Raw genomic sequence first — 24,546 nt, 5'->3', positions numbered from 1 at the left:
TTTTTACATAATGAAAACTAATATCTAATAAGGATTTTAACAGATGTTGAAAACACCTTTAGATAATTACATATCTGTATCTTTCTGATAGTTTTGAAATTTTTATTAAAATATTGACAACTGATTAGAAAATACAAATAATAAGAGTTTCATATGGAAGAATATGTTAAGCCTTCTGGCTGCTCTTGGAAAGGACCTGTGTTTAGTTTCCAGAATCCATGCGGTGGCTCACAACCATTTCTGGTTCCAGGGTATCTGATGTCTACTTCTGACCTCTGCAGGCAATGCACACACATTATGCTCATGCATATATGTAGGGAAGCCATTCATACATGTAAAATAAATTAAATCTAAAAACTAAAAGTTTTTTTTTGTGGAAAAAAAAAGAAAAAAAGGACACAAAATATTTTCAAGCAAAACTGGCCATGGTGGCACATGCCTTTAATGTCAGCATGTGGGGGACAGAGGTAGGCTGGTCTCTGGGAGTTCAAGGTAGATTTAGGTTAGGCAGGGCTTCATAATGAGACCTTGGAGAGAGAGAGAGAGAGAGAGAGAGAGAGAGAGAGAGAGAGAGAGAGAGAGAGAAAACAAAGAATAAAAAATGGAATAAAATGAAAGAGTAGTAGTGTTACAGCAAGCATGCATTTTTTTAATAGAGAACAGAATGACCAGAAATACTGTAAGATTTTTCCCATCTGTATGGTGTCTGTGTGTACGTGTGTGCGTGTGTGTGTGTGTGTATACCGTGGTGTGTGCATGTATTTGTGTGTTTATACGATGGTGTGTACATGTACATGTGTGTATACCATGGTGTGTGTATGTGTGAGGATACGTGTGTGTGTGTGTGTGTGTGTATACCATGGTGTGTGCGTGTACATGTGTGTATACTGTGGTATGTGCATGTACATGTGTGAGGACACGTGCGTGTGTGTGTGTGTGTGTGTGTGTGTGTACTTGTGTGTGTATGTGGTGTGTGTACCGTGGTGTGTGCGTGTATGTGTGAGGACACGTGCATGTGTGTGCGTGTATGTGTGTGTACACGTGCATGTGTGTGTGTATGTGGTGTGTGTGTGTATGTGTGTGTACACGTGCGTGTGTGTGTACTTGTGTATGTGGTGTGTGCGTGTATGTGTGAAGACACGTGCGTGTGTGTGCGTGTATGTGTGTGTACATGTGCGTGTGTGTGTACTTGTGTGTGTATGAGGTGTGTGTGTTGTATTTTACTTACAGGCCCACCTAAGGAAGCCAGAGGCGGGCTGGCGTTGGGAGCCATGTACCTCTTTCCGTCTCCATCTCTTGCATCCCTCACTGAACCCATTTTTCTCTTGTGAGCTGGCTGTCAACAAACCCAGCGATCACGATCACATTTCCACTTTAATAGAAAGCTTGGTCCACATAGTCAACGAAGTGACAGCACCACACAAAAGGCAAATAGCGAATATTGCGGATCCCAAATCATCTTTTTAAAACTTTCTCCTTAAATATTGTGTCTATTTTACAAAACAAACCTAGAAACACAGCTGAGTAAATAATTCTCCAGTGAGGCTGCCCCAGCCACTCCAGAACCGAAATGGAGGAAGGTGTATGCGATGGCAAACAAAACAAAACAACAAAACAAAACAAAACAAAACAAAACAAAACAAAACAAAACAAAACAAAACAAAACTAAACTAAACTAAAACAACTCGAGGCCACCACCCGGAGAAAAACAGACCACGCAAGGAAACCCGTGCGCGACAGCGGCAGCGCGCTGCTTTACGGCACTCGCCCCGCCCCTTTGCTCTTCGGGGCGTGCGAAGCCGGCAAACATGGCGGCCCCCAGCATCCTCACTCTGGCCTCCTTGGCCTTCTTTGCTCGCCACAGCTCCGCTGCTAGTCACATCGAGGTAGGCATCGGTGTCGGTTGAGGACTGACCCCGGGAGGACCGTGTGTCGTAGCTGTGAGCTCCGGAGACGTGGGACGCACGGCCCCCGAGGGAAGCCGCCGGCAGCGAAGCCATCGGTGCCGGAGGAGGACCCGGTCCTCTGCTCCTGGGGCGGACAGGCAGGGCGTGCGTAAGGACTGTCATGGCTTTGGTGTTTTGCCCCTCGGCCCCGACCTACCTCTTCTTGAGGCTGCAGGACGTCTGGTTTCTTTCCGAAGCGATTTGGATTTTTAGCATTAGTTTGAGATCTGCTTGTCCTGCCGGCTCAGGAACCCGGAACCCGGGGCGTTAGCAGACATTTTAAAAACACCGTGCCAAACTTTCATCTCTCACTCGGACTGCAGTAGTTTCCTAACTATGTCTGGAATAGTTCTGGTTCTTAGTCTGTTCTCTAATCTGTGGCAGGAGTAATCTTTAAAAAGCTGATCCGATTGTGCCACTCAACTGCCTTCTTGAAATCTCTTGATCCCCTCTTTAAATGTCTAGGTTTGTTAAACTCTCAGTTTCTCAAACTACTGGGACCCCTTCTGCCATTGGCCCAAATTTTCTTCGTCTGAAATTGTGTTTTCATCTTTTGGCTATTCGCCCAAAATGTCACTTCTGTAGGGAAACCTTCCCTGACAAAGTCACATTCCCCTGTTGCAATTACAGGCTACATTTGGTGCTTTTATGTATTGTGTGGTGAGTTCTTTGCTAATAATGTGTGTCTATTTAACTGGACAGTAATCTATAATGGAGGCAAGCACTGAGATCTGTTATCATACCCCAGGATAGAGGTCTATTCATACAGTGAATTAATAAATGCAGAGCATTTACATGTCCACCTGTATTAAACGCTGATGTTCTTGAGAGAAAATTGCATGCCTTTTGGTGATTTTCCTATCACTGTATACCCCTTGGTGCTTGGTGTGTAGAAGGTGCTCAGCTGATTAAATGCTGAGTGAGTTACTTTGCATCGCCTGCCTCAGAGTTTTCAGTAAAGTTTCAATGGAGTGACAATTTTGAGCCTGGAAAGGACGCTAGAAATTATGTAGATCAAATCTCATTTTCTTTTGGAGAAATTCGAGTCTAAAGTGTAAACTGCCCCAGTGTCAATCTTACAGGTCAGTTTTAGCTCAGGCCTTCCCATCCTTAAACCATTGTGTTATCCACAGTAGCACCCTGCTTGTTGCTTTCCTTCCCGGCTAAGCAGCTGTTAGGAATGGTTTTTTGGGGGCGGGGTGGTGTGGTGGTGGTTGTAGTGGTGGGCCTTTTCTCACACTTGAGTGGAACTTTTTGACTCTGAAAGTTTCCTGCTAGTCAGATAGCTGAAATCCCATTTATTAGGCAATCACTTTGTTGCAGTCTCTGTTCCTACATTGTGAGTCTGCTACCAGCTCTTTAGATGGAAGATGAAGGGTGGGGGTTGGGGGTGGGGGTTGGTTGTGGGGAAGGTAAGCCGCTTCTCTAAAGTATGCTCAAGTCAGTGAGTGGTAGATCCAGGTTTGAATTCAGACGTGCCGGTTGCTCTAGTAATGTGCTGTTTGGAAGCAGAGCTGGGTTTGGTGCTGTGCACATCTGCCCTTATTTTAATGTGTCTGCTGTTTGATTTTTTTCCCCTTTGGTCCATTTGACACATGTTAGAGTCATCTGGAAAGAGAGAATCCCAGTTGAGAAAACTCTTCTATAAGATTGCCCTGTAGGCAAGTCTCTGGAGGCATGTTCTTGATTAATGATTGCTGAGGGAGGCCCAGCTCTGTGGGCAGCACCTACCCTCCACCTGGGCAGGTGACAAGCTAGTAATAAGCATTCCCAGCGGCCTCTGCTTTAGTTCTGCCTCCGGCTTTCTGCCGGAGTCCTGGTCCTGGCTTCCCTTTGTGACATACAAGCCAAATAAACCCTGTCCTGCCCAAGTTGCTTTTGGTCAGTGTTTCATCAGAGAAGCAACCAGAACAGAGTCATGAAAATTGTGTTTGTTAGTTGGGAAGATGGGTGTCTGTGCTGAAGCTCTTAATGTGTAGAAATAGCAAATATCACTCATGCATGGCAGTGGTGCAGAATGGTGCATGGCACTAGGCTGAAGGATACGCTGAAAGGTGCTATGAATTTGTATATCTATAATTCTGATATTTATAATCTAGACATAAGTTATTTGCAGTGTAAAGACTGAGTGGAAACACTTATTAGGAACACAAGGAAAAATGGTATATGTGTGTGAAATAAAGTGTTAAAAAAAACAAACAAAAAAACAGCCTTTCAGGAACTGAGAAACTGAAAACCTGAAACAAAAACTCGGTGGTTCTTATAGATGCTTCAGTATGTTTTACTATTCAAGTATTTTCATTATTTGATAGCTGATGTTTAGTGCCGTGATTAATGTTAAAGAGTGGTCATAGTTACAGAGATTTCAGAGAATCAACGGCAGTGTTTGTCACGTGACTTGAGCTTGAGGACAGTGTCAGAAGCACAAAGGCTTACGTGACCTCACACTTGGGAGCAAAGCTTTCTTCAGGATACTGTTACACTCGGAGTGGAATTAAATGTTGAAAAGTCCTTGGCATAACTGTTTCCACCGTATATTCTCATTGCAGAGTGTGTTTTAATAGAAGGGCTATCAGTATAACCTGAAAAGGATTTTGAAGTTTAATGACTTATGTTTCAGTTTTTGTATATTATTATTAATAGTAGTAGTATTATGAACTCATCACGAAGCTTAAGTTTCCTGTGAGATACTCTAGTTTTGGTCATTGGCATAAAGTCACATGGACCATATATTCATGTGTTCAAAAATATCTAATCAAATGCGTGCTAAAATTGGACTGCATTGGTGCATCTACTTGATGAAGGGGCCGGCTTGTTAAGAGTTTAGAGCCTGTGGGAAGAGGGGATTGTACAGTAAGCAGCTGGTGCCTGAGAAGACAGGAGCAGTGGTGAGCATAAGTCATGGTAACAAAGATGGCGGGTTTACATGATAGCTTAGTCAAGTGTTTTAAAGGCTAACTCCATACAGCGTGACTTGGCTTACATTTGTTCAATGCTTCCTAGTTCTAAAGCAAGGACGTTATGTGCGTCCATGGTAGGACTTTTTGCACTGAAACAGTGTGTTTTAGAAGTTACATTAATTGACATTAGTTAATTAACATTAATTATTTGATTATGTACCCTGGATGCTTGTGGGTGTCAGAGGACAACATTGGAGTCAGTCTTCTCCACCGTGGCATTGAGCCCTGCTGAGCCTAAAGGAGCTCCTAGTTTATGTTTGATTATTCTGCTCATAAGGTCAAGCTCACCATCTTCATAAATGAACTTGATTGCTATTGCAGACAAGGCCGTGAGGGGCTAGAGATGGCTCTGTGGTTGAGAGCCGGCAAGCTTTGCCAGACGACCCCGGCTTGGTTCCTGGCACCCACTCCAAGGTTTGCAGCTGTGTAGTCCACCAGTCCCAGAGGGTCCCGTGCCTTCTGACCTGTGTGGACACTAGGCGTGCCCTTGGTGCACACATATACATACATCCAGGCAAAGCTCTCATACACATACACAAAGGTAAAAATTCAAATACAGAGGTCTGTGAGTCCTGACTATGGTTTACCCTTCTTTAGTTCAGGGAAGTTGCATGTTTCCATGCAGTGAGATGTGTGGATGACTTTGTTTCCATGCAGTGAGATGTGTGGATGACTTTGTTTCCATGCAGTGAGATGTGTGGATGACTTTGTTTCCGTGCAGTGAGATGTGTGGATGACTTTGTTTCCATGCAGTGAGAAGTGTGGATGACTTTGTTTCCATGCAGTGAGATGTGTGGATGACTTTGTTTCCGTGCAGTGAGATGTGTGGATGACTTTGTTTCCATGCAGTGCTGGTGTGTGGATGACTTTGTTTCCGTGCAGTGAGATGTGTGGATGACTTTGTTTCCATGCAGTGCGATGTGTGGATGACCCTGCCTTTCTCTGCCCCGCAGGATCAAGCAGAGCAGCTCTTCAGAAGCGGACATACAAATAACTGGGCCGTTTTGGTGAGTGTGCTCTGTGAACATTTATCTTGGAGCTCACATTAGATCTGTGTCTAAAGAGGTTTGTGAATTACATTTTTAAAAGTAATATTTATCCCTTAAGATAAAAATTTCGATAGAAAAAGAGAACCTTCCCCTCTGTCTATCTCCTCTCCCTTTCAGCCTCCCTCTTCCTCTCCCACCCTAGTTTGTCTCTCTTTGAAAAGGGTCTTATGTAGCCCAGGCTAGTTTCAGACCCACTACATAGCTGAGGCTGGCCTTGAACTGCTGGTGCCCTTGCCTCCACCTCCGACCTGCTGGGTTTGCAGGTGCGGCCACTGTAGCAAAGTCAGCAACCCTTTTTTTTTTTAAACTTTATTTTAAATTGTTAACAGCTACTAATAATATTTCTTACTTTACAATTTTCTGCGTGACAAGTGAAAAGTGGTGATTTTTAAATAAATACAAGAATATATTTGAGGTGCTGTCATTACAAGAAACACAAATGTAGAATTATTTTAATGCTCGGAATGAATAATTACATTTCTCTGTAGTACTAGTTTATAGATAACTTTACTTTTGCAGTCTTAGTGATTTTCACGTTTGCAAGAAATGGTAATTGTAGAAAATTCAAATCGTACAGAAAGGGGTAAGAGAAGAAAAGACAAGTTGCCGGTGTGATTTTTACCTCAGTGAACTTCACTCTCCACACTCCAGCATCCGTGTTTGGGGAACCCGTCTCTTCACGGAGCACGGAGCTGCTTCCTGTGTGTGTGCCATGTGTCTCTCACACGGGGCTGCCCTTCGTCTGTTCACTTACACTGCCTTACCATGGCTTTGGCTCTCTCCTTGTTGACGGATATGTGGGCTTCTTCCTTTCCAAAGGCCGTGAGGTTTCCTGTGTTGGATTCGTTGTGTCTTTTAGTTCCTGGAAATCGAGATGCTAAGTTTTTATTATTTTGTTCAGAGTTACGATGAACATTCTGTCTGAAATTGAGGATCTCCCTCTGTAGCCCAGGCTGACCCCCAGTGCACAGCAGTTGGGTTCCAGCATCCCCAAAGCCGGGATTACAGCATGCACCACCGCACCTGCCTGCTGGTCTTCAATGTGCGTGTTTGTGGGCTTGACTTTCCCCCGGGATGGGGATTCCTGGAGAGTGGAGTTGCGGTGCATGCTGCCCCTGGAAGGCTGCTCTCTGGTTCTCAACTCAACTCTTATTCCACCAGCTTTTTCCTGTTTGTCCGCTGCATTCGAAATTAGTGTTTGACTTCACATTATTTCATTTCTGAGCACAGTTTGCTTACTGGCCTAGTTTTCTCTCTACCTCCCATTTCCCTGTATGGTGTGAATTTATATCTTTAATATAATCTGGATCATGAGTTTGTGTTTGTCATTCCCCAAATAGAATACACATAAGTTCACTCTTCCTATACCTTGATCATTTTTACTGCCAGAGTTTCATATACGGCATCTGATTAGGAGAAAGACTAAATCTGCTTCAGTAAAAGACAGAGGTTGTAGACTGTTATGAGAAAATCTGTGATTGGGTGCTATAAAGAACTCAGTTCTGTGTCTCTCCCATCCCTGGAGGCTGCAAAGTCTGTGAACCTGGCACCAGCCTCTGTGTTATGGGGGCGAGGGGGTGGGGTGGCACTCCTCACTGTACCATCATCTAGCCAAGGGCACCGCATGGTGAGACAGAGAGTCTGCCAGGCCAGATCTCGTTCTTATGAAACCACGAATGCTGTCACAGGCCCAACCTGATGACCTTAGCCAGTCTTCATTACTGCCCAAAGACCCTCACCTCTAGATCTCATCAACACGTGAGGTGGGAGTTAAATTTTGGACTATGAACTTTGGGGATCCTTTTTAAACAATAGCAAGGGACAACTAGGAGAAAGGTGAGGGGTGAAGGAGAGGGGAGGAAGGACACGAAAGGAGCAGAGACTGCGTCAGCACCGTCAACTCGCAGTGAGAAAGGAGGGATGTTTGGCACCCGGCCTTGTAAGAATATAGTGGGACCACAATAGAGTAGGAGAAATGTACCCAAAGTCTGACATAAACATGAGACTAATGACTGTCTCAAGGCCTTACAAGGGGCTTGTTCAGGGCTGATCCCTGAAAGGATGGGGTTATCTACAGTCACTAGAACTAAAGTGCAGTGAACGTTTTTATAATTGCATCATATTTCAATCAAGTAGAGTAGGATAGCATGGGATAACCCTGGGTATGCTTCCCACCACAGGAGACTTTATGGAGGATTGGAAGACAGGAGAGAAGTGACTCTATCAGTGACAGTCATAGAGGCCCAGGCTGTGACACCTGCTAGGAGGAAAGGGAGGGAGGGCTCTTCCATGGTTAGAACTGAGAGCAGTTCTTAGGTGAGGACTAGACAGCGGCTGGTGTTCAGATCCTGACTGTTCCACAGTAAAGCTGTTAGCTTAGGTTAGACATTTGTCCAAGTCTCAGTGGCTTGAGTTCCAGATGACAGTAAGGGCAAGAAACAGATTCCGATGATGCATGAGACTTCCATCAGTTGTGCTTTTTTAAACAGAAAATCAGGAAGGTTGTCCAGGCCCAATTGAGAGCACCAGCTCAGTCCTTAGAGTGGTCAGATCCCCTGGGGCACATCCAAGCTGAGGAGGCAGAAATCCTGTGCCTGCCCTGGGGCTGGGGCTGGGGCTGGGGCTGGGGCTGGGGCTGGGGCTGGGGCTGGGGCTGGGGCTGGGGCTGGGGCTGGGGCTGGGGGGGCGGTCTTTGAAGCCAGTTTAGCCAAGTTCAGATTCAGTGAGAGGCCCTGCCTCAAACTGTAAGGTGGACAATTGAATGTGACAGCTAAAATTGATGACATGTGACAGCTACACACCATGTCCACCTGTTGCACACCCACTCCCCTCTCTACCCCATCTCCCCTCCCCACCTCCCACCTAAAAAGGTGCCAGCCCCTCATCCTGTTTGCTAGATTTTCAGAATTCCAGGTTTGTTTTCCAGTTTGAGTTAATTTGCTTTTAGTCTTGAGCAGAGGGTGAGAGAATTGTGAAGCCTGCTGCCAGGTGGGCAGAAGGAAAGAAAGCTGGGCTCTGTTTTGACCTTACCTGTCTGGTATGAGCATTTCCATGCCCTCTAATAAAGCAGGCGAAGAAACTGTGCTGCCAGTCGTCCCCTCACGGAGGAGGCAGTGCTGAAGGGGGGCGGAGGCTGCTCCCCGCCGTCCTCATCACTTCCATCCCATAGCGTCAGCATTACTTCCTTGTGGGGGCACAGGCATGCTTGTAGCCCACTTCCTCTGGTGAGAGCACACGGCTTAGCCACACCCCAGTCTGTCCCCATGCACTCCGTCCTCTGGGCATTTGATTGTTTATGTGATGTTGATATTTCCTGCTATCTCTCCTTCTTTCTGAGTACTCCTTCTGTTCCTTGTTAGTTGTCTGGCTAATAATTTGCAGTTGAAGGTGACAGCATTTCTTATGCTTATTGAATAGCAGGCTGACACGAGACCTTTACTTCACATAGGTGCAGTAGAAATCCCGGCCTTCATTGTGGCTAATTTCTTCTAAATTGTATACATCTTCAAACTTTCAGTTAGAGGAACTGCAGGCTTTGGCAGCGACTTGTATCCATTTTATCTTGTTTTCAGTTTTTCTTTACTTTCTTTTTTCCAGTGCTCAGTTGGAAGGGGCAGGAGTTTTTGTATGTATGTAAACATGCCTATTTCCACACATATTGACTTACTTGTCTTAATATGGGTAGAAGCTAGTTGTGGTGGAGCACTCCTGTGATCCCAGCACTTGGGAGGCAGAGGCAGGTGGATTTCTGAGTTCAAGGCCAGCCTGGTCTACAGAGTGAGTTCCAGGATAGCCAGGGCTACACAGAGAAACCCTGACTCAAAAAAAAAAATACAGTTAGAAATCTCAGTCTGTCCCATGGCATTCTCAGATGATAATGCACTCTCAATATTAAAGAAACCACAACAGTTATGCCTCAGATTTGTCACTTCTGCTGTGGCCACAGGCCTATGGCAGGAGGCAGGAGTGTCTGTGCTCAGTCTCTCCTCATATCTCATTGGGGGTAGATTTAAAAAAAAGTTTCTGTGCTAAAGTTAGATTTCCTTAGTAACTTAAAAGAGATTTTTCTTTTCTCCTCAATTTTGTCTATATATGTGTATTTGAGTGTAGGGTTGTGCTTGTGAGTACAGTACCCATGGAGGCCAGAAGAGGGCGCTGGTTCTCCAGAATCTAGACTTGATTGTGAACTTACCTTTCCTGGGTCCTGGGGACTGAACTTGGGTCCTCTGCAAGAGCAGTGGGTGCTCTTAACAGCTGGGTCCTCTCTCTAGCCCCCGCTAAATCCCTTGATATTTTTAGTGAACTTTATTTTAAGTCTAAAATGTGGTTGATGTCCTATAGTGTTCAGTAACTTTATAACAGCTCTTCCCATGTATGTATGTACAAACCCATTTTGTAAGTTGTAATTTTAGTGTCTGTCTCTCTTCCCACAACGGATGAAACAATTAAATTAAGAAACCGATATTGTATACCACAGGGTATCGAGTGTGTGAGGAGATTACATGTTTTCTCTGAGTCTAAAGAAGGGGCACCGCAGATGCCCAGAACGGAGGCAAGCTGGGTTGGGATGGCACTTGGTTAAATGCTGTGGAGACTGTTTTCTTTTTAGGTGGATAATCTTATTTATCAGTTGTAAGAGCCTTTCTTTAGGGAGATTGGTTTTATTGAAAGTTTTTTTTTTTTTTTTTTAATGTTCTTTGATGTTTCTAAGCCTGCAATGCTTTCTTCAGGCATTTCCATATAGACTTCAACTACAATAATTCTGAAGTCCATGGTTTGACTCATAAAATCATGTCTTTGTTTTAACTCTAGGTGTGCACCTCCCGGTTCTGGTTTAATTACCGCCATGTTGCAAATACTCTTTCTGTTTATAGAAGCGTCAAGAGGCTAGGGATTCCAGACAGGTAAGCCATCTCCGCTAAGTATAGTTAAAACCCTGTGAAGACAACTCTTAGCTGAGTTGATTTTGAAAGAGGGAGAGGACCCTGTCTCTCAGTTTTTGTTGTTGGACATAGCATCATGTGTGGCGTAGATGTTAACTTAGGACCACAGTACACATAGAGCAATGAACCACTAAGGTAAGAGGATTTGGTAAACTGGTTATTTCATGTTGTTTATCAGGTGTTTGCCTTTGAGTTTTTTAATAGGTTACTATTTTAAGGAGAAGAAGGACTGATTCAAAACATGTTGACTTATTTATTCATCAGATTCTGGGGAGAGCTGTAGCCTTAGCTACTCAGGAGCAGAAAAAGCAGATAGTAGAATGGGAAACTAAAAATCATGACATGAGCCCAGCCTGGTGACAGATGCCACGCTGCAGATCGCTGAAGCTGGGCTCTGCTGCCCAGTGGCCGGCATGTCTGAGGTACCTCAGGTTGCTGCTGTCTCCTGCTGCCCAGAGCCAACCCTGGCCCCCGCAGCTTCTTACTGTGTGTTCTAGTGCCTGTTGGGAATGTCGTGCTGCCCTGTCAGACATTAGAACTTAGGTTTGCTGTCTGTAGGACATTTCCTATTGTAGGGAGTCAGGGACCTTTACCCAGAGCCTGGACTTTGATTATTATGGAGTTGGTTCTGCTGCCCAAGACAGTAACCACAGAGGGCTCAGTTGTCTCTGTTCAGGGTTAACTCATTCAGTGCCCTGGAGGGAGGGGAGTGTTGGTGAGCTTGCTGGTGAGACGTGAGTTTGAAAGCTGGCTTCTGTGCTGATTTTGGCAGTACCATCAAAGGCTCAGCTATGACATCGTGCTCATGCAGTGGGACCATTGCAGGATCCGAGCAAAAGAGCAGAGCTAGAATACGGTGCTGCAGAGGCGTGGCGTGGGCTCCCAGACGCTGTGTTCTACTAACATGGTTTTAGTCTGTGAGAAGCACAGGCGCACAGCTCAGAATCTGTACTCCATCTCGCCTAGGAACCAAGGCAAGCGCATGCACACTACTGCTGCCTTTAGCAGTGTCCTCTCCGTCTGAGGAGGAGGGTGGCCCGTGCGGTGTGCAGGTGGCGTCTCTCTTGCTGTCAGCGGCCGTCTCGCAGGCAGCACTTTGGTGTATGACTTTGCCCTCTCGCTCCATCCAGAGGCTTCACCGTACTTTTACTTTGGAAGCGGAATGGAATCACGCTGTTGGGCGCCATTAGGACACCTCGCTCTGGCCTGAGGAGATCCGGAGGGTCCCTGAGCAGCAGAAGGGAGGGACAGCGGATACTGTCCTGTGTGCCGAGCCCGTCAAGGTTGCCCTGGAGTTTCTGAAGGATTTCTTTTGAGGTTATTTGTTTCAGATGGTTGTTTGTAGCTCTGTTTATAAAGCCTTCGATCCAGACATGAATTGCGGGATTCAGACAATGAGAATTCCATACTGCTTATTTATTTATTTTTTTTAACAAAGAGAAATTAACAAAAAAGAGATGGTTTTGCTGTGAGTTTAGTATGGGAAACATTCCTTTACTATTGCAGCATTTACAGTTAGAGGTTTCTCTTAATATACACTATCTTACAATACTCTTTAGAGATTGGCATAATTATGCATATGATTTAAATACCTAATTAAATCCTAAAAGGCATATTTCCATATTGCCAGCAGTAACTAGGAGGTCTTGGAAACAGTGTGGAGTAACCCTGAGGAACGGCCCTTGGATTCCTCACTTTCCTTTCACTAAGTACGTGGGTGGCTGCTGTCCAGTTGTCTCTCCCTCAGGCTTAAGCCTTGCTGCTGCAGGGTCTCAGCAGGCTCTGTGCGCGCAGCCCCTGTTGCTCTGACCCCTCAAACCCCGAGTCTCCCATAATTCCAAAGGAGATGTCTGCCCTTGACCTGGAGCGATAGACTGCGGCGGCGCATAGGTGTGGTAGTGCGAGCGTCTGAGGCAGCTATCTGCAGCTGTCCTGTGCAGAACTGTGTCCCTTCCGCACGGTGCCTCAGTGTGCCGCCTGCAGTCTGCACCCTCCTCCCCTCCCAGCCCGTCCTACACGCAGCTGTTACACCGAGCTGCCTCAGACACTGTGTGCGTCATCCCCCCCCACGAGCACTGTGGTGACTCTGTCTAACAGACCTGAGCATTTCTAGCTGTAACTGGTGTTTGTTAGTTTTTGACTCAACTGTGTTCAATTTGTTAGCTTGTTTTGGTTTCTCTGGCCTAACATTTGGTTATTCCTGTCTAATTCTGACCATTCATCCTGCCTAGACACCTGGAGTGTCTCTGGTACATTTTAGACTCACATGTGTTACTGTTTTCATTGTGTAGGAAGGTCACCCTGATCTCTGGTAACTGACTGCTAAGTTAAAGCCATTCTAATTAGCTTGTAAAAAATTAAAGTCAATATGTTAATAGCATTACATTTTTGTTCCATGACTAGTTTAAATTTTGTTTTATTGTACAGAATGCCATCTCTATAATTTGTAATGGACAGAAGTAGTGGTACTATATAAATGTGTTTTGTAAACAGTTTCTGATATGCTGCCATCGTTACAATTAAGATAATTAGCTCATGTCTTTGAATGTTCTTTCTCCTGTCTCCTGTCACTTTCTAACAGGTTTTTCTCATGTAGTCCTTAACCGTGTAAATAATGATATTTGAATATAGATCCTTACACAGTCTGAACAATCTGTCCTAGTCACTTTGGCAGCTGATGTGTCTCACACTTTATATGATGTTCCTGGTGGAAGAGTGTGTGAGATCTTGTGTGTGTGTGTGTGTGTGTGTTTGTGCGCACGTGCGTGTCTCAGGTGGGCATTTAATGTGGTTAGGAAATGACATGTGCTTTAAGAATAGTGACCCAGGTAACAGGGACATTTTAGCCACTCCCTTCATGCTGTGGTGTTTAGAAAACAGAAAAGATGAGTTTGCAAGCCTCAGAAGCCCTTCAAGGGTGTTTGCCAGGCATGAGGGAACATTCTGTTTGGTGCGTAGCTGGATTGGGAGGTCTGTGGATGCTGTTCCTTCCCCAATTCCAGTGTGCTCGCTACTCTCACTGTCCTGTCTGCTAACAGGATTTGCTTGTTCCTGCTCTTTAGAATCAGCTATTCATGGATCTTTACTGTCACATGACCTTCCGTGTGTGGTAGTGGGGATGATGGTGCCCATGCCTCCTAGTCACATGAACTTCCGTGTGTGGTAGTGGGCCTGCGCCCATGTCTCCTAATCACATGACCTTCTGTGTGTGGTAGTGGGGCTGCGCCCATGCCTCCAAGTCAAATGACCTTCCGTGTGTGTGTGTGTGTGTGTGTGTGTGTGTGTGTGTGTATGTGGTAATGGGGTTGACCCATGCCTCCTAGGCAGATGCTTCATCTCTGAGGTACATTCCCAGTCCTACATTTACTTATTTCTAAGGGAAGCTAATTATCCAGATTTTTTTTTTTTTTTGGATGTTGGCCTGAATAGTGGACAGCTTTCTCTCTTCCTCCTTCCGTCTCTTGTTCTCTCTCTGCACACACACACACACACACACACAGTGTATTTCGATCCTGTCCAACCCTATGTCATCTTCTATTTGTCTTCTCCTCCCACTGAGCACTTTCTTCATAAGTATTCCCCTTTTACTTTCCTTTTTGTGACACATTGAGCTTGGTCAGAGTTAGTCGCATAAGCAGAGGTGAGTTCTTTACCAGACGATGGCTTGTGGCCATACCACTTAGTAAGTCTCTTCCTCCTTCATCAAACATTAATAAAGTGGGCCTCACGGAGTCCTCCCCCAGCCTTGGCAGAATGTTGACACACTCTATCTTGTGCGTGTAAGCACAACTCTATAACTTCATGACTGCAGTGGTCATGCTGTGTCCAGAAAATGGTGCTTCTCCCACAGAAGACAGTGCTCCATGATGCCCCTCCTGTCTCCTTCCTCTGTGCATTTTGTTCCCTTCCTGTGATGTTCTTCCCTGAGTCTTGGAAGGGTGTCTGGATAGTTTTCTTTTGTCAGTTTGACGCTAGAGAACTTCAGTTGAGAAAATGTCTTAATCAGCTTGCCTGTGGGCATGTGTGTAGAACATTTCTTTATTAATAATGGATGTGGGAGGGCCCAGCTCACGGTGAGTGTCCGCTCTCCCCCGTGGGAGGTTCTGGGTTGTATGAAAAAGCAGGCGGAACAAGCTAGAGTGGAGGGAGCCAGCCAGTAAGTACTCCAGAGCCAGCTCTGCCCCAGGCTGCACCCTGGGCCCCAGCCTCCCTCCGGAGGACTGTGAGCTGTCAGCCAGATCAACCTTCTCCCCTGCTTGGTTTTGATCAGTGTTGTATCACAGCAGTAGAAGGAAATTAAGACAAAGGAGGTGATAAAGATGTCCTGCTAGGGCAAGCACCTGTACTCGCTAACTCGAGTCTGCACTCTGACCAGTTAGGAGCCGGACTGTGGTGCCTCGATAAGGAGGAAACTTCCTCAGAGTAATTTAAAGCAAGATTGCTCTTTCCTGACCTTGTCCTGTCATCTCTGTCTCCTCAGCACCGTGCTTGGCCTTGTAGTGAGCTGGGAGACTAGTCCAGAGGGCCTTCTGAGGCCAGACTTTCTGTGTGTGAGCAGGCTTAGCTCCACTTAATGATGAGGAGCATCATTGAATTAAGTCTTACTATTTTTAGTTATTTTTCTCTTAAACATCGTTGGTAGAATGCTTTTTTTTTCTCTTAAACATCTTTAGTAGATTGCTTTAGTTATCTTTTTTGTTCATATTATAAATAGTACCTTTCTCCAAACACACTTTTCCTAACTTTGATCGCCACATGTGTAGTTTAGCTTTTGTGACTTCCAGCGACTTGTTGAACTCTAATGATTTGATGATAAAATTATCTTCTCAGAATTACACAAACAGCTTCTGTCTTAAACATCTTTGTACCTAGAAAAAAAGGTTGACAGTTTCCAAAACTGAAGTTTTAAGGTAGAAATTGTTTCTGGAGCCCTCAGAATTAATAGTCCAGTGAATCACTTTTATTCTGAGAAAATGTGTTCTAGAGAGAAAAGTGACTTTTCAGGTCAGCAAAGGGCTTGTGCAGTTCTTGCGCGCGCAGCCTCATAGACTTGATTACTGTCATAAGCAATGGCTTAATAACCACTGAACCTATGACAGCCAGTCTTCAGAACTGCCAAGGAGAACAACTCAACTACTTGTTATTTGCAGTCTGGTACTCTCCTACAGTAATCTATTGGTGCTTTAGTCAGTGTTCTGTCTTGGGTTTTCTGAGCATTGTAACAGTCCTATTAATATAATGCTTATTTAATGATCGATTTAGCAATACATTTAAGTCCAGTGTTTCCAACTGTGTAAAGCTAAGGGCAATGTAGCTCAGCAGAAAGACAGCTAGCAGTGCTTGGGGTGTAGAACCTGGCATCAGGTGACTCGTTTCGGTTGTTGCTCTGTTGGTGAGTTAGGCCAGACTGCAGTGATGGGCAACAGTGATGACGTGGTGCCTTTTATTTTAGGTTGTTACCAAACCAACAAAGAAACAGTGCAGAGGATGTGAGCCCAGGATGTGAGTGGGCTCCCAGGGCCTCGCCCCTGCTCCTCACTGAGATGCACTCCTAGGTGCAGTTAGCACACGGAGAAACTGGAATGGTCAGAGGAGTCCTGAACTGTCAGCAGGGAGGACGCACCTGCCACTCGAGAGTTCCTCACTCTGCCTGCTGTCACCACGTGGTTCTGGTGTTTCACTCGCCTGCAGCATCCTCAGGCTTCTGTGACCTTGGACATGGCCTGGGGCCAGGGATGGAGATGGGTGCATGCTTGTGGTTGCTCTCCTTCTTTAGAGTGTCTTTAATCAGCCTGTCACCTTTTCAAATGTGATTGTGTTACCCTAACATTAACTGACTTGGCCTTGAATAATTTTGTAGTATGCCAGGGTGTGACTGAAGCACATTTTCTTTATCTATTCTTTGGTTGAGGGGCATCTTGGTTGTTTCCAGTTTCTGGGTATTATGAGTAAGGCTGCTGTGAACATAGTTGAACAAGTCTCCTTGTGGGATGGTAGAGTATTTTTTTGGGTATATGCCCAGGAATAATATTAGCTTGGTCTTAAAGTAGAACTATTTCTAATTTTCTGAGAAACTGCCAATTTGATTTCCAGAGTAGTTGTACAAGTTTCCATTCCCACCATTAATGGAGGAGTGTTCCTCTTGCTCCACATCCTCGGCAGCGTCTGCTGCTACTATTCACAGATAGTATAATACTATACATTAGTGTCCCCCCAAATTCTACCAGAGAGCTTCTACAGCTGATAAACACCTTCAGCAAAGTGGCTGGACACAAAATTAACTAAAAAAGAAAAATCAGTAGCCTTCCTTTATACAAATGATAAATGGGACAAGAAAGAAATTAGGGAAACACCCCTCACAATAGCCATAAATAGTATAAAATACCATTGTGTGACTCTAACCAAGAAAGTGCAAGATGGTCTCTATGGCAAGAACTTCAAGTGTCTAAAGAAAGAAATTAAAGAGGGTATCAGAAGATGGAAAGGTCTTGGATGGGTGAGATTAACATATTAAAAGTGGCCATCTTACCAAAAATGGCCATCTTACCAAAAGCAGTCCACAGATTCAGTGGAGTTCCCATCGAAAGCCCAACACAGTTCTTCACAGACCTTGACACTTACTTGGAAAGATAATCCAGAATAGCAAAAGCAATCCTGAACAATAAAAACTTCTAGAGGTATCACCAGCCCCGATTTCAAGCCGTACTATAGAGTAATAGGAGTAAAAGCTGTATGGTATTGGCATAAAAATAGACGGGTTGATTAGTAGAATAGATTCAAAGACCTAGAAATAAAACTACACACTTATGAATACTTAATTTTTGACAAAGAAACCAAAACCATACAGTGGAAAAAAGGAAGCATCTTCAACAAATGGTGCTAGTCTAACTGGATATCTGCATGTAGAAGATTGCAAATCGATATATATCTATCACCCTGAACAAACGTCAAGTCCATGTGGATCAAGGACCTCAACATAAAACCGAATACACTATACCTGATAGAAGAGAAAGTGTGGAATAGCCTTGAACACATTGAAACAGGAGACAACTTCCTGAACAGAATACCAACAGACACAATTAGTTAATTAAGACCAACAATTAGTAAATGGGACCTTGTGAAACTAAAAAGCTTCTGTAAGGCAAAGGACACCATCAATAGAACAAAACAGAAATTATGACCCTGCATTTTCATACCCATCCTTCTCCCAGGAACGCATTCCTGATTCTTTGGTTATGAGAGCCGTCTGGAGTGCTGTGTGAGGATTAACAGGAGAGCTTGGCTTGTGCTTCCTTTCTGGTTATTGCTGTAACTCTGCTGAAGGCACTGAGCGTTCTTTATGGTAAGATTTTATTTATGTGACTAATTAGAGTGGGCTGTAGAAAGGATAACCATTGAGAAGAAAGAGTGGTTTTAGGCTTCTCAGGGTCATAATTTCTATGTTTGTTTCTTCCTTTTTAAGAGCCCTGAAAGCTTAGAGGTCAGCTCCTGTGGGCCATTAGTCATTAGTGAGAGTGAGTGTTCTGGCCTTGCAGCCTGAGCCTTATTCCCTCATGCCTGAGTGTCTCCTGCAGGAGCAAAAAGATAGTTCTGGAAGATGCTTTCATCTCCTCCTCTTCCTGCTTTTCCCACTCCTTCCCTTCTTCCTTCTCTCCCTCCTCCACATACCTGGTGTCTCTTTCACAGACACACACACACACACACACACACACACACACACACACGCACGCACACACGCACTCAGAAGTACGCTCCTTGCTCACTCACACAGGCACACACACGCCATGCTGTCAGCTACAAGATGGCTGTGTGTGTTCAGAGCCTTTGCTGTTTACTAGTCTGATTTCAGCAGAGGCGGGCAGAGGTAGAAGGGAGGAGATGGGGGTAAGTTATGGTCCTTTCAAAGGATTTGAGCCTTGGATAGGAGGTATGGGAGTGAGCTCACAGTAAGTCAGTACACCTTGGCGTGTCTCCATAGAAAGTACTCCTAATTATTTCTGAGGAATTTCTGATTTTTTTTCTTGGAGAATTGATGGAATGTTCTTTCTCTAGAATGTTATGTCTGACCCTTTGGAGCACTGAGAGGTTAGTAGAACTGACATGTGTGACTAAAATTTGATCTCCTCAGAGCGAAGATCTTTTACAAAAAATTTTTGTTTCTGAGAATTTGTCTAAATATGAATGAGAGATTATCATATCATTTAGGTACCCTGTGTTAAATTCTTACACTCGTTCCTTAACTCACATTTAAAATTATCTTGATGACTAAGGCATGGTTAGGGAATTCAGATATATTATTTTGGAAAACTCCACATTAATTAAACTTAATTCACTTAAACTGTCTTGTCTTCCTTCCTCCTTCCTCCTTCCTTCCTTCCTTCCTTCCTTCCTTCCTTCCTTCCTTCCTTCCTTCCTTCTTTCAGAGATAGGATCTCACTTTGCAGACTTGAAATTCTCCTGCCCCTGCCTTCCTTGGTCTGGGCTTCCTAAGTGTGCTCTGCATAGGCAGATAACCGCAGTGAGCTTCGGGAAGGTGGAAGCAAAAGACAATGTGATCTTTAAGGGACAGTTCACTAATGTAATTCTGAAGTGTCTTTTCAGGAGAAAGTCGTCTAACCTCATCTCTCTCTCTCTCTCTCTCTCTCTCTCTCTCTCTCTCTCTCTCTCTCTCTCTCTCTCTTTCTCTCTGTCACACACACACACACACACACACACACACACACACACACACACACAACCCTACCTCAGCTAATTTTGTCTATGTTCCTCTACTCTCTTATTACGCTAAGTAAAGATATTCAGATGTTGCTTAAATCTGTTGATCACGACTTACGTGTAGTGTATTGTGCACATGTAGGAAAGCCCTTTAAACCTCAGTGTATGAAAGGACTGCTGTGGTGACTGTCACTGGTTAAACTTATCTCTGTGCTCCCGGCATCCTCTGCCAGCGCCTCTGCTTTCCTGTGGCCACGCTGTGAGTGGGTCTCAGTGTGAGGCTAGTTGGTGTGTCCTGAGTGTGCAGTCAGGGGCTTGTCCAGTTCCTCACCCACAGCTCTTTTCTCTTTTATGTTTATATGGTTATTACATTCATCAGGATCCTATTAGAGGAGCCAAGGAACTATTCATTTCTCGACCCAAATCAGTTTTCTCTTTTACTATCTGGAAATATAGTAGTTATTTGTATAATCTTATTTTATGCCACAGCAATCCAATCTTTCTGTGATCTTTTTAAAAAGGGGAATCCAGAAATTCATAATTAGGGTAAATTTTTATATCAGTGCTGGAACAAATATTATGGAGTGTTTATGTCAGATTCAGGTCTGTGAACACAGCCATGCCACGTCTAAACGCTTTGTTGAATTACATTTAATTGGGATTGGTCTGTGATGGCTCCTATTTTGTCTTATTCTTGCTTAATTTTTTCCTACTTAATACATTGTTGCATTAAAGAGCAAGTCAGTGGCTCAGTGCACTTCATCCCCGGGTTTGATGTATTCTCTGTTATTTAAAACTTAGTAAGGGAAGCCTGGGAGGATAATTCAGTGGTTAGAGCACTTCCCATGGGCCTGGCATTCAGAATCCCCAGAGCCCACATAAATGTGGGGTGGATATGGGAGCCCACCCATAATTCCACATGCTTACACACACATACATGCTTATGTACTACACACAGGTACTCCTGTACATGTTAACATGGGTACATGCAAATACACACAGCATACACAAATACACACAACAAGGAGAAAAAGAAGAAAAATAATACAGTATGAGAAGCACCTGTTCAGACACTTAGCCATCATTAGCCCTAGAGAAAGCCTGGAGGAAGTTGGGTTTTCTTGCTGTGAGAATAAAAACAGTGACAACAGCGTCCCCCCCCCCCCAACTCCACCCTCCTGACCCTCCTGAACTCCACCTTCCTGAACTCCACCCTCCTGACTCTCCTGACCCTCCTGAACTCCACCCTCCTCCTGAACTCCACCCTCCTGAACTCCACACTCCTGACCTTCCTGACCCTCCTGAATTCCACCCTCCTGACCCTCCTGAACTCCTGACCCCCAGACCTCCTGACCCTCTGAACTGATTCCCTCTGAGCTCTTGACTCCCCTGACCTCTGACCTCCTGAACTCCTGACCCGCCTGACCCTCCTGCTGCCATCTCCCAAGTGCTAGAATTGTAGGTGTGTGCTGTATGTAGTGCCTGGCTTTAGTCTTAGATTTGAGAATTTTTGTTTTAAAGACCTATGGATAGTTTCATTTAGACTTTCAAGGGCCTACTTTATTTTCATTATGGGTCATGAATATTAACAGTCACAACGTGTTCCTGCTTCTAACTTAATCACCTCGGTCAATTAGGTTATCAATATAAGATGATGCCTGTATTAAATCTTTCTAACTTAAGTTAGTAGAGTTTCAGGATATCAGAGTTGTTCACCTTAACAGGATCGGTGATTACAGTCAAGCTCCACCGTTCTCCAGCCGCGCGGCCCAGGGCGCGACACCTAATGCTTAGTGCTGTGGCCTCATTGCCTTTAGTGCAGAGGACTGCAGATTTCACAGGCTTTGTAGACACTGATTTGTGTGATGAGCTCACACACTTAGTGAAGGGCCCAGGCCATGCCCAGAAGAGTGCAGTGCCCTGGCCACACCCAGCACTTCCTGAGTGCTTGCTGTTGTGACTTGGTCCTGCATGAGCCTGTAGCAAGGCCACTCTACCCTAGTGATGACGTTTGTTGTCCTTGTGCTACCTATGACTTCCTGTCCGCTGTGTTGTGAGGCGCCCCCTTCTGTCCCCCCCTCGTTCTGTGTTTCCCTCCCTGAACTGGATCTGTCTCTGTCACAGGTCTCTGCAGTTCAGATAGTCCACTAACGAGATGAAGCCGAGGCTGATGCTGGTCTCTGATCCTCTGCCACGTCCTCCCATGTGCTGGTGTTTCCACTGCTGCCATGCCTGGCTTTGCATGTTTACCTCTAACACTCTAAGTACAGAGTGACTAGCACTGTGCAGTCTGGGACGGCAAGTAGCTCAGAATGCCCTCTGTTGGCAGCAGGTCTGCTAGGGTCACTGCTGTGCTACTTTGGTGGTAAGAGTTAAGAGTGTGGAGATAGGATAGAAGAGGAAGAAATAGCAAAGAAGACCTTGACTTCAGGCTATCAGGGCCTGACCTTTATTGGTCCAGCGGACATTACCTAGAGCTGCAGCAGAGTGCCTGTCTGATTGCCTGTAGGGAAAAGACAGCACCTCAAAGGCAGAAAAGAGGGGTCTAGGGACCCATGAGCTCACTTCAGCTGCCATTCCAGCTTTGTGTGGTAGTTACAGATTGTCCTCAAGGAAGTATTATTTGATTGTATCATGCCAATAGAATATACCAATTTTAAGGGAAAAATTTAAAATATTTTGAATAATATCAATTATTTTATTCAATGAAAACATTTTAATCAGGCAATGCCAGTCTATTATAAGTATATATATATATATATATATATATATATATATATATATATATATTTAAGTATCTTTTTTTTATTCGATATATATTTTATTTACATTTCAAATGATTTCCCCTTTTCTGGTCCCCCACTCCCCGAAAGTCACATAAGCCCCCTTCCCTCCCCCTGTTCTCCCATCCACCCCTTCCCACTTCCCTGTTCTGGTTTTGCCCTATACTGCTACACTGAATCTTTCCAGAACCAGGGGCCACTCCTCCGTTCTTCTTGTACCTCATTTGATGTGAGGATTATGTTTTGGGTATTCCAGTTTTCTAGGTTAATATCCACTTATTAGTGAGTGCATACCATGATTCACCTTTTGAGTCTGGGTTACCTCACTTAGTATGATGTTCTCCAGCTCCATCCATTTGTCTAAGAATTTCATGAATTCATTGTTTCTAATGGCTGAATAGTACTCCATTGTGTAGATATACCACATTTTTTGCATCCATTCTTCCGTTGAGGGATACCTGGGTTCTTTCCAGCTTCTGGCTATTATAAATAGAGCTGCTATGAACATAGTGGAGCACATATCCTTATTACATGCTGGGAAATTCTCTGGGTATATGCCCAGGAGTGGTATAGCAGGATCCTCTGGAAGTGATGTGCCCAGTTTTCTGAGGAACCGCCAGACTGATTTCCAGAGTGGTTGCACCAATTTGCAACCCCACCAGCAGTGGAGGAGTGTTCCTCTTTCTCCACACCCTCTCCAACACCTGCTGTCTCCTGAATTTTTAATCTTAGCCATTCTGACTGGTGTAAGGTGAAATCTCAGGGTTGTTTTGATTTGCATTTCCCTAATGACTAATGAAGTCGAGCATTTTTTAAGATGCTTCTCAGCCATCCGAAGTTCTTCAGGTGAAAATTCTTTAACTCTGTACCCCATTTTTTAATAGATTTTCTGGTGTCTAACTTATTGAGTTCTTTGTATATATTGGATTCAACAAATGGTGCTGGTTCAACTGCAGGTCAGCATGCCGAAGAATGCAAATTGATCCATCCTTATCTCCTTGTACTAAGCTCAACTCCAAATGGATCAAGGACCTCCACATAAAGCCAGACACTCTGAAGCTAATAGAAAAGAAACTGGGGAAGACCCTTGAGCACATGGGCACAGGGGGAAAGTTACTGAACAGAACACCAATAGCGTATGCCCTAAGATCAAGAATTGACAAATGGGACCTCATAAAATTACAAAGTCTCTGTAAGGCAAAGGACACCATCAAAAGGACAAACTGGCAACCAACAAATTGGGAAAAGATCTTCACCAACCTTACATCAGATAGAGGGCTAATATCCAATAAGTATAATTTTATGTCTTTTGAAATTTCAAATTCTTATTCCAGACTTTGAGAGATCCATCTATTTAAAGTGCCATTTGCATCCCTTGGTTCCTGGCTTCATTGGGCTGAGGAACACTTACTTTAGTAAGGAACAGACACTTGCCCGCAGATGTGCTGGGTGCCAGGTTTGGCCAGAACAAGAGTTGGGAAAGCACTTACTTGATCATCATCACACCACACACATTTGTATAAAGTTGGATCTCTTCTTTCTTAAAGCAGACGTTTTAAAGTTCATTTGTGTGGTGATCATGGTCATGAAGAAGTCTATACAGCTTCAGTCAGCGTATGCACTGATAGATGTGCTGAGGTCAGAAGTCTCAGCAGTTTGCTGTGTCCTCACTTCCATCCGAGCCAATAAAAGTCCTGTTGTGGCGTGGGAGCTCCATGAAGCAGTGGGTGCACGAGTGGCTGGGTCAGCAGGTGCTGCGTGCTCCCTCCTCAGGAGCATGGCTGTGGAAGCAGGACCGCCTCTCGGACCTGCCGCTGCAGTGCTCACCGATGGCTGTGGAAGCCTCTCGGACCTGCCGCTGCAGTGCTCACCGATGGCTGTGGAAGCCTCTTGGACTTGCCGCTGCAGTGCTCACCGTTGCTTTACTTTTGCCACATTACATATGCTTTGTTTTGTTAGCTGTGTCTTGGGCAGAGTCAGGTGTGAGAGCTGCATCATCAGGTGAGACAGCCGAGGCTCCCCAACTGCAAGGCACATCCCCCTGCAGCGTGTGTGTGTGTGTGTGTGTGTGTGTGTGTGTGTGTGATGAGTTCTGTATCCTTGATGCTTACAGAAGCGGGCCTTCAGTGTCGGTATCTCTGTGTGTCATG

General features: G+C 44.7%; 1 protein-coding gene across 3 annotated transcripts in view; it reads left to right on the top strand.

Moving 5' to 3' along the window:
* The first annotated feature begins 1,781 nt into the window (after positions 1-1,781).
* Positions 1,782-24,546, top strand: part of Pigk (phosphatidylinositol glycan anchor biosynthesis class K) — an 82,417-nt gene continuing 59,652 nt past the window's right edge. For all 3 annotated transcript variants that reach the window (XR_007977382.1, XM_052178872.1, XM_052178873.1), the window contains exons 1-3: positions 1,782-1,886; positions 5,860-5,913; positions 10,768-10,859. Coding sequence is in view for 2 of the 3 variants with exons in the window: in XM_052178872.1 (XP_052034832.1) it covers positions 1,809-1,886; positions 5,860-5,913; positions 10,768-10,859 (224 nt within the window). In the remaining variant the exon portion in view is untranslated. The remainder of the gene's footprint in view (positions 1,887-5,859; positions 5,914-10,767; positions 10,860-24,546) is intronic.

Source organism: Apodemus sylvaticus, chromosome 4 (assembly GCF_947179515.1).
Source record: "Apodemus sylvaticus chromosome 4, mApoSyl1.1, whole genome shotgun sequence".
Taxonomy (NCBI): Eukaryota; Metazoa; Chordata; class Mammalia; order Rodentia; family Muridae; genus Apodemus; species Apodemus sylvaticus.
Note: the sequence above shows the minus strand (reverse complement) of the source record. Positions and strands in the feature narration are given on the sequence as shown.